General features: G+C 47.4%; 1 protein-coding gene across 1 annotated transcript in view; it reads left to right on the forward strand.

Annotated features, from left to right (window-relative positions):
• The first annotated feature begins 2,256 nt into the window (after nucleotides 1–2,256).
• Nucleotides 2,257–13,187, forward strand: part of TEAD4 (TEA domain transcription factor 4) — a 60,520-nt gene continuing 49,589 nt past the window's right edge. Inside the window, exons 1-3 of the mRNA XM_049822285.1 lie at nucleotides 2,257–2,478; nucleotides 2,676–3,092; nucleotides 3,536–3,614. Coding sequence (XP_049678242.1) covers nucleotides 2,257–2,478; nucleotides 2,676–3,092; nucleotides 3,536–3,614 — 718 coding nt within the window. The remainder of the gene's footprint in view (nucleotides 2,479–2,675; nucleotides 3,093–3,535; nucleotides 3,615–13,187) is intronic.

Here is a 13,187-nt window from a genome sequence, read left to right on the forward strand (position 1 = left end):
CAGCTCTTTTTTTGCACTATTTCCATCTAGGCCACGTTAGGTTTAGTTGGGAGAAAAAACTGAGCAGCAAATACTACTGGCCATTTGTTCTTAGTATGGTAATATTAGCTGTGTACATGCAAATGCAACATTCTTGAAATCCTGAAGAGATCTTAAAACAAAGAAGGAAGCATATTAAACTGATAAATATGAATATTAAAGACAGGCTAGTAGACTAAAAGAGCTCCTAGGCTGCCATAAGCTCCTTGGCTCACAAACATAAAAGACAGTGAATAATTTCTTGCTCTTTCAGGGCTCAGTCCCATTCTCATTGAAGTTTTGCTGCTGAATTTGGTAGCAGTAGGACAGGGGGTTTTGTTACTGTTGGTGTACAATTCTATTGTACTTAGTGTGCTCCTCTACTTGCTGGTATTAACAGCTGTGTAAATCTCTCAGTTGACATTGAATTAGGTTTCCTGTTCTGGTACAGAAGACAAGCAAATCGTTCCCTGTGATTTACAGGTCAAGAGCTAAGAGTTTGTGCGAAGTTTTGTGAAACTGAACTACAGACAGATACCTTCTTTGACAGAGTCGGGAACCTCACCTTCTCTGCCACAGTTCTACATAACTGCAGTTTGGAACTAGTACAGCTGAAACCCAGACACTTAAGGTATCCGAGGGCCAGGAGATTTGGCCCAGCATATGGCTATGAAGACAAGTAGAAAAGCAACACTGGTATAAAGGCTTCCTTACTAACAGGGGAAACAGCCTGCTACAACTGTGAAGTGGTAAGAATTGAAAGCCCTGCCACGAAAGAAGGCAGAGGCCCTGTACCCGCTGTTACTGTTCTATCTCTTGAACTGCACAGTCTGCAGAGTTTTTGTCTTCTCATTCTGTCCCTTAACATGCTCTTTGTGGAATTATTCTTTCTTCGCTGGAAGGTGGAGGTCACTTCTTTGGTCCCAAAACAGGAGAAAAATGTAGAAGCAAACTAACTTCACCAAAACGCAGTAAGGTAAAGGCTATTATAACTGTAACCTGTTCTGGTAATTTAACATTTAATTTAGAGAGTACATAAATAGGTGAATGTATTCCAGAGGATGGAATTTGTGATCATTTACTTTGACTAAATTAACAGTTCCAAACAAGGCGAACCATTGCACTGTCTGCAACAAAACAGCTTAAAATTATGAAGAAAACAGAGGATTATTCTTTTTTATGCTTAGTTGCATTAAGCCCTTTAGTGCTACTTTCCCTTTAATTAATATTTTACTGTGAAAGACGATTATATTTTAAAAGCTGCATATCAAAATCAGAGTACAGATAGACTTGGGGAATTAAGTCTGAACACCCTCTGCTTTGTGTTCCAAACAGAAGAGTTTGCTTCCACATTACCACCAGTAAAGAAAAAAAAAAAAAAAAAAAAAAAAAACAAAACCCAAAAAACCCACCACCAGAAAACCTCTATTCTCTTGAGTGGGTTTCCATCTGCAATTGACTGGAGTCCTGCAAACAATTTGTGTGATGATTCACAGGAAGGAATAGGTTTCAATTCCTTCTCTTTGAGCTACGTTGATTCTGCAGGGAAATGGGAGCAAAACAATACATTAGTCACATAATTATAAGACCTGGCCTAGAATTCACAGTAGAAGTGAGCTACAAATATGGTTTAGTAGAAACAGTGGCTAATTGAGATCATCACTGGGCTTTACCTAACAAAAACCCACAAAATAATTTCTTTGAATTTTGTAACTTCATCTGATTTATATGGTATATACTCTTGATTCCTACGGTTGTATCAGAAACTTTTTTTCTGAAGTATTCACAAAATAAAATCATTGCTGCATTGCCTTACAAAGAAAAGTAACTGTGTCTTAAAAAGGATTGCCCATCAGTTATCTTCAGCACCGCAACTAAAAAAAAAAAAAAAAAACAAACAAGAAAACAAGAAACCAGAAAGTGGAGTTGGCCTTCCAAATCTCAAGGTGACGCTTACAAAGTTGGTGGGTTTTGCCACCTGGTTTCTGAGGCCTTAGGACCCCTTTAGGTCCTGCTTCCAGTCTTCTCTCTGCAACCCGAAAGAGTTACGAACTCTTTTAAAGAAAACCGAGATTTTTCTGGATCCATGTCTTCAACCTACCGCAGTTTCAAACAAAGCCAGCTGCCCCATAACCCTACGGCCAGGTCGTTCCGTGCGCGCCAGGCGCCTGGGACGAAGTCACCTGCGGGGAGACGTGAACAAGCTTGTGCCGCCGGCGGAGCCGCGCTGCCCGTCGGATGCAATTCCGTTTACTCGACTCGCCGTTCTACCGCTGCGGTTGTTTTGGGGATGCGGCTTCCCCCCCCTCCCGGCGCGGGTCTCGGGTCTCGCACCGGCGCCTCGGCGGGGACAGGGCCGCTCCCCCGCGGGACGAGGGCACCCCGCCGCTGCTAGGCCGGGCGTTCGCTCTGGGGACAATTTCGACCGCGGGCAGCCGGCTCGGGGCTCGGCTGTGCTGGGTGGGAAATCCCCCCACGTCCCGAAGAGGCGTCCCGCCCCCGGGAAGGCAGCAGGCAGGCAGGCGCTGCCCGGCCTCTTCCCCCGCCCCGGCCGCGGACCCCCCAACTTCTCCGCCGATCCCTCAGGAGGAGGAGGAGGAGGCGGCGGCGGCGGCGGCGGCCCGGCCGCTCCCGCTCCCCCCTCCGGCCGCCCGGAGTTTCCTTCCTCCGCTCCCCCCCCGGCGCGGGGCGGCCTCCCCGGCCCCCGCGGGCCCCCTCTTCCGGCCATTGCCCGCGTTCCCCCCCCCCCCTCCGCCCGCCCCGGCCACACACGGCCCCCGGCCGGGCAGCGCCCGGCCCCGCCGCGTTTTGTTCCCAACTCCGCCTCGGCCCCCTCGCTCGCCTCCCTCCCCCGCGCCCCGCCAGTCCCCTCCCCAGCCCCTGCGTTAGCCGGCAGTCCCCTCCCTCGGCCGCGTTCATTTCATACCAACTCTCATTCCTCGCATTCCTCACTTCCTCCTTTCAAACTCCAGGGGAAATCAAAAACCCTCCCTTTTCCTCCCAAACTCCTGCCCGGCCGCCGCCGCCGCCCCCTCCCCGGCTCGCCGTCCCGCCGGCCGCTCCGCGCTCCTCAGGTGAGTGGGCGCTTTGTCCCGCCGGCCCGGGCTGCGCACCCCCCACACACACCGCCGCCCCCCACCCCCCCTCCGCCGCCCCCTGCCCGCTCCCCTCCGCGGCCACCCCGGCCCGGCCCGGCATTGTTCGCGCCGTGCCCGCCGCCGCGGGACCGGGGGAAGGGGAAGCCCCGAGGGCCCAGCCCGGAGCAGCCCCGGGGGCAGCCGCGGCTCCCCGGCAACTTTTTTGCTTTTTCTCCCACTTGGCGGTGGCGATGCTGAGCGAGAAACCGACCCGCCCGCTCCACCCCCCTCGTCCGTCCCTCTGTCCGTCCGTCCGTCCAAGCCCCCGCTCCCACCCCTGCGGGCTCGGGGGTGGGGATCGGGCGGGAGCCCGGGGGAGGAGGAGGGGGGGGGGGGGGGCTAGGCGGGCAGGGAACAGCCCTCATCTGCTCTTTTGGCAGAAAGTCCTGGAGCAGAAGGAGGATTTGGAGCCGGTCCCCGCTGCCCCCGCGGAACGCCAGCCGCTCTTGCCTCGCCCAGGTCAGGACGAGCAGTTTCACGGTCGCTTTCGCGCGGGGCGGAGGGGCTCTCTGCGGGGAAAAGGGGGGGAACCGGCAGGGCTGGGAGCCCGGCCGTGTGCGGCAGAGGAGGCACAAGCGTACAAAGGAAGCGATGGGGACATCCTCCATGGAGGCTCCGGAGGCTTCTCCCCCGCCGGGAAGGGGCGGCCGGCGCCGGGACGCGGGGGGGGGAGACTCGGTCGCTCGTCGCGCCGGCTGAAAACTGCTGGCACTTGGAGCGGGAAAGGGAAAAAAAACCCAAAACCCAAACAAACCGCAAAGGTTTCTGTGCCGTTCGTAGAGGTGTTCTTGGGGAGGGTGGAGAGGAGGATCGGTACTTTCTGCGAGGAATTTATTTTAAGGTGAATTGTGGAAGATGTTTGGGGGGAAAAGCAACACAAAAAAGTGGTTAAGCGAACCCCCTCCGTCAGAAGGCGTGTGGGGTGTTACAGGGCATTTACCAAAAGGTGAGGGAATACAGTTTCCCCAGATCGGTTATTCTGAAGTTCCAGTTGAGTCTTGGTGGCATGCCTCTGGAAAGGTTTTAAATTAAAAGACAAAACCAAACCAAAACAAAAAACACACGCACCAAAACCAAACAAAATGCTTCCCCAAGTAATCTTTTATCTTATGTAGATAATGCCGTTTGAACAATTCCTTGCATGGGATGCTAAAGATGGGTCTTTTTTTGTAGAAGGGGGAAGGAGTGTCACTCAACGTATTTTAAGGACTTGTGTAAAGTACTTTATGGTGAATGGTCATATATAAGTTTAAAAAAACAAACAAAAAAACCCCGAACGAAACCAAACTAACCGCAAGTAGTCTACCAATTTTTTTTGTTTTGTTTTCGTTTAACCTGGGGTTACGCTCTCGTTACTTTCTAACCTTAAGGGTTGAGTTCTGCCAATCCTCTACAAATAAACAACAACGCAAAATACTTTTCAAGTGCAGGGGGCTGGGTGGGAGGGAAGGACATTTGGGGGTTGGGGGTTTGGGTTTTTTTCTTGTTTCCTTTTGCTCGGAACAGATAGGCTTCTCCTAGACTTGATCGCGCTGTCTCTGTGCACAGTGAGTGGAGCATTCGTTCACCTGTCTGTCCATCTGTCTGGGTGGATGTAAGAGGTTTTATTGTTCTCCTCCTCCAGAAGGAAGCGGGCAGCAGGACAGGGCATAGAGTAACGGGGAGGAGCGAGAGGAACAGAACGAGGGGGAAAGCAGGCTGGGCATAAAACAAGTGCTGGGGCCGGCTTGAAGCTGCTCTGCTGTCACCTGTGCAGTTAAAACCTTTTGGTCTTGGTAGCTTTTTCTCATGACAGACAAGAGGCTGGATCATGCTGTAATGAATACAGAGGGGCTTCTTTATTAGGGCTGTTGGATGCTGAGGGACTGGGTGGTTTTCTTTGGAACCGGGGTTGGCAGAGCCAAGGGCAGCCAGCCAGTGGGTGCAGTCACCTTACGGGGTTTTCCTAAATCCCGGTCTGGATGGCTCCCTCAAACTTGAGCATGCGACCAAGTCCATCATCTCTGAATTGGACTATCAGCTCATTGTTCATATCCTCTCCGAGGTGATCTTGGGAGCAATTAGCGTGCATGAGAGTGGGTGTTAGGAATTTCTCCGCTGTCTTGGTTCCTGCTGCGTCTTTTGGATTTTTTTTAATTAATTTTACTGATTGCTTTGAAGTATTTTCGGTTATTACTGTGGTGAGTGTTTTAATGTTGGTGTATTACAGAACATCTGTGGGGAAAATGGTATGAAAATACTGCCAAGCTCTGAGGAGAAAAAGGGCTCCATGGCACCAAATCTTGCTTGTGGTTTAAAATCACAGTTGCTGTTGGTTTTCTTACTCGCATATTTGTTTCACAGAACTCGAATATAGTAAGTAGAGTTTTGAGAAGGGTGCTGAGAAGTATCGTTCCCAGTAGATGCTGCTTGCATCTGTTTGGAGTGACGTTGTACTCATCCACAGCTTTCCTTCCTTAGTATTACGTGTCTTTTTCGGATTATAACTTTCAGCTCTTGGTTCTGTCACAACCTAACTCAAGGGGTGGGTCCACAAAGACTTAGGCTGGCGCTGCTGTAGGCAGAACCTGTCCGCACAGCTTCATACTGTCCATTTTCCTACTAAGTCGTCACACGTCTTTCCTTTGTCGCTGCCATGGGTATCGGCACTGCCGTTTACTGACCTGGGCCAGGGGGCTGATCCAGGTGAAAAGTAACACTTTCTTTTTTAGCAAGTTAGTTTTCAGCCACGTCTGTTCTCCAGTCCGGTTAATCATATGGTCACATAAATGCTGGTGTGTCTGGAGAAGGGGGTGCAATGACTGGAGGGGGGGGGCAATGGGCGAAGAATGGGGATATTTTCTCAGCAGCATTGCCATCTTTTCCCACCTTAAGTAGTTCCTTGGACCGAGTCTACAGTTGCTCCTGTGCAGGCGAAATGATTTTCTGTCTTACCTGGCCACAACTGTATCTTAAGAAAGCAAAAATTCAGTATTACCTTTTTCTAAAGATCTATTATACCTTCCCTATGGCTCAGGTTTGTCCTTTGTTCATTTGTTGCCTTTTTTTTTTTTTTTTTTTCTTCCCATAAATGCTGTGTAATGGATCTTCCAGTAATTTTCTTGGGCAACTTTTCCATAACCCAATGTACTTTAAGATCAGAAAAGTTTTTACCGCAACAGTTTTTGCCTTGGTGTGTATTTCTGTGAAATGATTGCTTATTCTCTTTCTCTCTCTCTCTGCATTTGCACCTTCTAAGTTCTTACAAGCTACTAATGAGGCTAAACTTTTAATATTTTTCTATTATTCTAGGTCTAATGGTTGTTTTTTATATTCTTCTCTTCACTTTCTTCAATTTATTTGTGTTCCTTTTGCAGAATGAGATCTGATATTCCACGGGTTGGAGGTGATTTATCTCCCTTTGTTGCCTGAAGTGATAATCTGAGCCCGGGCAGACAAAAGTTACATTGGTCATTTTGTAGAAGTATTTGCTTTGCAGACAACTCTCACTTGTTCAGCGTTCTCACTCTTGCATGTCTTTCGCTCCTAGTTCTGGCAGGGCTTTTTCCTTGATTTACCTCTGGTTTTTTCATTGTTGTTTCTTCAGTTTCTTTGCGTTACTTTTTCCACATAGTCTTATTTGTCCCCCCTTGCTTCTCTTGTTTGTTTTTGAGCTGTCTGATTCCCTTCGAGTTGTTTCTATGCATTGTTGTTTGTAAACTTCATTCTGTATCACCTGCAAGTTTCATTAACATTCCCTTTATTCAGTCTTAGATCTCGAATTAAGATGTCAAAGAAAACTGGTCTGGCAAAGGTCCCTGCATCAACGCAGCAGATGCCCCCTGTACCTGTTGGTTCCATTGGTATATATCATTACACTTTGTTTTGAAGCCGTTAGCCAATTTTCTAATAACATGAGCAGTACTCTCCAAAGCCAATTTGAAGTCATTTTTCAGCTATGATTTCCTTGGAGAGTAGCAAATGCTATTCCAAATCTAAACCTATTACATCATGCGGTGTATTCTTTTCATTCCCTAACTTCACGGCAATTCTATCCTCCTTTGAAGAGTAGTCAAGTTTATCAAGATTTACAGTAGCGTATGCTCCTCTCTTCCCAACTTCTGCATTATGCCCATCACCATGCTAAATAAATGCCCAGCGTGTCCCTTTGTAGAGCCTTGTAAAAAGTCAGGAATTTGCATGCATGGAGCTGAGACTAGATGATTAGAAAGAGTTCTCTGGGGTTTGGAGGTGGTATTTTGGGTTCTTGGGGGGGTTATTTGGGTTTTTTGGTGGGTTTTTGTTGTTGTTTGTTGTTGTTCCTGCCCCTTGGGTCCTCCTTTTTCTGGAGATGATGCAGTCACTCCCCTTTGTTTTTAACACCACATGAATTAGATGTTTTCCTGCTAGGGAGGGGCACGTTTTCCAGTTCCCGGTGCCACTGGCTGAGTCACTGGCTCTTTTTTTCTGTTCCGTTGTAGGTTTATAATTACCTTGTTCTTACCTTCCTTAGAATATGATTGCCAAAGGGTAGGTGTTTTACTTTGCTGTACTTCTGAGACATGAGTGCCAGTGGCTTTCAGAGCCTTGGGTACAAGCCTTTAAAGCATCTGCTTTGCTGTTGCCAAAGAGAAAATAAATTAGCATAGTCCTCAAAGTGCCGCCCTTCAAACAGTATGGTTACCATTGATGACAGATGTCCAGGCAAAGTCTAGTGTCTTGTAACCAGGACTGCGTTAACTGAAGGAGGAAAAGTCAGGAGAGCACTGAGCCTGTGTATATTGAAATGGAAAGGGGGGGTTTGCTGATGTGTCTTATGTTCATTTTACCTGAACCTACTTCTCCCTAGCAGGTCCTTGAAATAAAGCTTGCTGATACCAGACTAGCAGGATTTAGAGAGGTTCTCTTGGTTTGAAAATCTTGTCAGCTTAGGAGAAAAAAAGAGAGAGGTGTGAAAGAGAGGTTTGCATAAGAAGATCTTCTCCAAGTACACTCACTGTGTCTTTGATGTATCTTTATAAAAATAAATAAATAAAATCCTATTTACTTCCCCGCCCCCATTTGTTTGTGAAGGGTCTACGCGAACAGAAGAAAATAACTCTGCAGGGGAAACGATGTAAATTGCTGTTTCCATCCATGCAGTAAGCTAACTGAAAAATAGAGGAGCAGCATCTTTTCCCACTGTTTTTGGTCACAGGTTTTATTTGTAAGAACGCATTTTAAAAACTGGAGTCAAGTCTGTGGTTGGCTGTGTCCCTTTAAGAATCTAGTTTTGCTTGGCTAGCTGCCCTTGTTCTCCTGTAGATTAATCCAGCAGAAGGTATATAACCTGTTGACCTTCCTGGCGAGAAGGGTCTGGAAGGGCAAAGAGATAAATCAGAAGGTTTGTGCTTTCCTGTAATATCTGGGGGCAAGTTTAACCTGTGTTTTTCAGGTTTTTGGCATTTCTTTTTTCTCTTTTTTTGCTTAGCGATTCCTGCTTTTGAGGGTTGGGGTTGTACTTACAGATTCTCATGATTTTCACTTGCTTTCTGTGAAATACGTTCAGCAGTTCGGAAATGACAGTGCCTTTATGCCACAATTGAGAAGGAAGAGTTTTGAGCTCAAAATTATGCTAGTCCAAGTTGAGGACAGCTTTACTCTCTCTTGTATCAAGCTGGTAGGAGAACTGGAATCCAGCTAAAATGGCTGGCGTCTATTTGTCTGCTAGGAAATTTCAGGCTCTTTTACAGAAGAACAAATCTGTTGGACTTCCCGCAGTGTCAGCCCTCAAGAAACGATCATCTTAGCTGTAAGCAATGGATGTTCACCTGCTGCGTGTTCCAGGTAGAGCATGTACTCCAAAACTGGGCTGAGGTGGTTTCGGAATACCCCAAGAGAGTGCAGCTTGGTTGGTAGCCCTGAATAGGGTTCGTTCCTGTGATGCAGATGTTTCGTGGTTGCTCTTTTCTTTACTTTACTTGGGCAGTGGTTTATCAAAAGTACCGAACATCTTTAAGCTCCCGTCTAACTACTACTAAAATCAAGACACATGCTTAATTGGTTGACTGAATTGAGGTCCCATTTTATATACGTGTTCTGCCTGTTTGTGGTTTGCTTTTGTCTTCAGGCTTTAGTAAAGGGCTTAGCCCTGGCCGACCGGTCGTGCCCGCAACACAGACCACCTGCAAGCACTGCAGATGTGGAAATCTGACCGTGTTCGTGGGTTGTGTGGTCAGGGTTTCTGTCTATTCTGTTGTAAGTATCTTAGCCCAGACTCAGCTATTTCTTTTCTTAGAGACTGGCTGTAGTTTTGGAGCTAAACGTTTTCACTGCTTTGGATGAGATTTGCAAACATCTGTCTCCTGTCTGAGTTCATGTGAAATTCTGCCATTAGTGTCATGGGAAGCTAAGTATGTCGCAGTTGTGAGGTTTTTTTGGAACATCTACCCTTGAGTCCCAGACAAGAGGTTGAGAGATGTCATGAACAGTAGGCAGGATTAGGAAATAAGAATATGATTTGGATATCATAAAATGGGCATTATGAGTCTCTCGGTTTTGTGGTACTTGTCAGGAAAGACTCAAAAGATGCCTGATTTCCCGACAGTGTTAAACATGAGCGCTTCTGAAGTTACACCACTTGCAATCGCAAATCACTTCTAAAGTTCGCCTTTTCTTGTCTTGAAATTCTTGTCTGGATTTTGTCCCCAGTCTGATTTTGTCATTGGGTGGTTCACTTAGGTCTTTGTGCTATAGTTTTTTGCCATAGGTAAAATGGGGGCTTTTGAGTCTGATGGTAAGGGTTTCAGGACAACTGACTTTTCAGTGGGTTTAGGAGCAAGGCTTTTTTTTAGGTTGCTATTAAAGGTTCCCTATCCTTTAATGATGAAGTGAATAATACTCTTTGGGAAAATGCTAAGCATGATTTATTTCTGTGTCTAGCTTGGTTTGGTAAGACCCGAGTCATTTTAATCAGTCAATATCTACACGTGTCTATACTTGAAGGGACAGTTGTGTTAGCTAACCCGTTTAAATCACTACTGGTGGTTCTGCGATAGAAAAGGGACATGATTATTGGACTTCCTACTGGTTCATTGCTTTCTAACCAGCTCCGTGCTTGTTAGGGGAGCGACTCCTGGTGACCGCTGCTGCTAGCACGAGAGTGGCTAACCATTTTCACCCTGCCACAACCTTCATCTCTTTGGGAAGCTGTGAAACACATGCCACATGTCTTGGAAAGTCAGGGAGAATGGGAGCTCTGGGAACAGTTCCCGCATGGGAGATAACGGTGACTCCCCAGGAATTGCACTGTTCGTTTGGGGGCTGGGGCCAGCCCAGTGTGTGGCTCAATCCCAGGGCAACCTGGCAGTGTCAATCTCTGCTGCCCTTGCTGGCTCATTTTTCTCTCCCAGCTGAGATGTAAATCACGCAGTCGTCATTTTGTCAGTCCAAGGCTGGTGGCCTTGTGATGTAGCCTGTATGTGGGCTCAGGATCGATCCCCAAGTTGGCCACCCCTAGGCTAGTGGGAGCAGAACCAGCCTGTGGGTTTTGTTGTTGTTGGGCTGTGTATTTTTTTTCTCCTCCCCTCCTTAGGGCAGCAAGGCTCTGTGTTCTGTTTCCTTTATCACAGCTGTAACTGATTGGATGGTGCGCAAGGCCACACACAGCCTTATCTCATCGCATCCTGTTTGACTGCATTATCCAGGGCTGCACTGATAGAAGTTCTCATCTCTCCTTGTTTTGATTTGTATCACTGTGCTGGACGCTACATCCTCTCTCTGTTTTAGCCAGAGCTTAGCTACTGCCATAATTTAGGAGTGTTGTTTTGCTTTGCTCAGGAAGTCAGGTGCCTTCTGAACAGCAGCTGCTGCAGGCAGTTTCAGTGTAGCAAGCAAACCAAGCTTGATTTTGTGCTAGGCAATGTGATAAGCCTTCAGCTGGAGCCCAAGCTTATGTTAGATACAATCTGAGGCTAGTAGTGCTTGTTCCTTTGTAAACCGGTCTTGTTCAGTGGGGAGACAGAGACAAATATATCACCATGCAGCCTGTAGATGTAATGATTATATTGCCTTGCCTGATACACAGAGGGAAATCTCAGTTCTCCTTTCTTCTTTGCCTGGTGCTGCTGCCTGTTAAGAGCTTTTGCTTCAACTACAGCAAGGAACACTTACCTTAACTGGTTTTATTCACAGGATTAGGCAGCATTACTCTGGTGTCCTGGGTGGATAGGGATATTCACAGGGAATAGCCGGCATTGCTCAGGGATTGCAGGAGGCCCAGGGCAGAAGGTGAGATTGTAGCCAGGCTCACCACTTGGCTGAGCTGTTAGGGAGTGCTTGAGTGGAACCCCCTCAAAAGGCTGGGTGAACTTCGCCCACCCATCTCCGCTGTTGCCTGGTCTTCTGCTGAAACTCAGAGCAGCTCTGGCTCCAGGCTGATTTCGTGACCTCTGAGGAGCCTGAGCAACTGGCTGCTGCTGCAAAAGTGCTGTTCCCTTTCCAGATACAGTTCAGTGCTAGCTGGTCTTGCCACAGTTGCATCTTTATTTTGCTCTGTAAAGACTCTCTAGACACATTCGTGATCTCTGTCCTCTTTTGCCAGCAAGCTTTAACAGACCTTAGTTATTGTTGAATAGCTGCTTTCCCACCTTTTCCCTTTCCAGTACGTTTTTTTTCCTGCAGTCTTTTGAGTTGTACTCCCTTGGAGCTACTCTACTGATTGCACTCATTCTTCTCTTTCAGAGGAACTGAGCTATTATTGTAGTGTCCTGTAGAGTTTCCCAGCCTTCTTCCTCTGGTAAGTTTGAATGCTATCTTCCGTCATACCTTGCGCAATAGGTTTCGTAGTATTCCAAACTGTTGCTTTCCTAAACCCAAATCTCCCGGTTTGACTGCATTGTGTAAGCTCATTTGTTAGTGTGTTCTGGATGGAAGTAACTAGCTGGTTGTTGCTGTTTCCAGGTTTTCTTATTGTTACAAACTAATCTAAAGATATAGTTTGAGCAGCAGGACATCTCTGCTGGCCCAACTCCTCCTTTGTTGAAATTCTCTGTTTGACTGCTGGTCAGATATTAAAATGTTGTGGTTCAGATCCTCTATAGTAGCAGTATTTGGCTCATGTTACCACAGTAGCGAATACTGGATTTTTTTTGTTTTTTTTGCATTACAATGACATCAAGGAATACCTGTAATGGGAAGCAGTCCCTGCCCCCACAGCCTGCCGTTCCCTTAAATGAGACCAAGGATGAAGGGACGTCCTTTGGTCAGGTGAAGTGACTTGTTCGGAGTGCAGCCAGCTGGGAAGCAGGAGTGGAACCGCACTGTCAGGGTCCGCACAGCCGTGCTGGCAGGTGATCCCGCCTGGCCGGGGTGAGCGGACAGGGACGGCTCTGGTTCGTGTGTGGTGTTCGGTACCGATTCCGGCAGGGAAAGGGGGTGGCAATGGAGTGTGGGGGGGTGTCTTTTGGACAGAGCAGCTCTAAGAAAACTGAACAACTGGAGGCAGCTGGCTGCAATTTTTCAGATCCTCAGGAAAGTATGATTTTGTGTTGAGCAGCTGCCACAGACGCTTAAGAGGGAGCTGTTACCAACAGTAATGACTGAGGGATTGATATTAGAAAGCAGATGTGTCAGACTACGGAGCCTGTTAAAGATGTGCTCCCTGTCAATGCGACCCCGCTGAAGGGCTCTTGGCAGCTGTCTGGCCCTGCAGGATTTCTGAATCTCAATGAGATACCATGTGTGAAAGGAAAGAGCGTTAGTGTTGAAATCACCAGCATCAGAACAATTAAACCAAAGCTGCTGGAGCTGAAAGATTTTTGTGCTTTCTCCATGGTTTTGCTTTCCTCTGACCCAAAAGCCTGCCTTTGTGAGTGACTCACTAAGAGATGGGCCATGCGGAAGGAAGAACAGGGACCAAGAGTGAATAAGAAACAGTATTTGGATAGAGACAATTTTGTGGTGAGGAGGTAGAGGTGCTGTGAGGGGCTTGTGTTTTTGATCCTGGGAGAGAATCCATGACTGGACCCCACGAAGAAAGGTAGTTAATCATCTCTCAGTAAAATAAGAGTGGGA

Source organism: Accipiter gentilis, chromosome 18, assembly GCF_929443795.1.
Source record: "Accipiter gentilis chromosome 18, bAccGen1.1, whole genome shotgun sequence".
NCBI lineage: Eukaryota > Metazoa > Chordata > Aves > Accipitriformes > Accipitridae > Astur > Astur gentilis.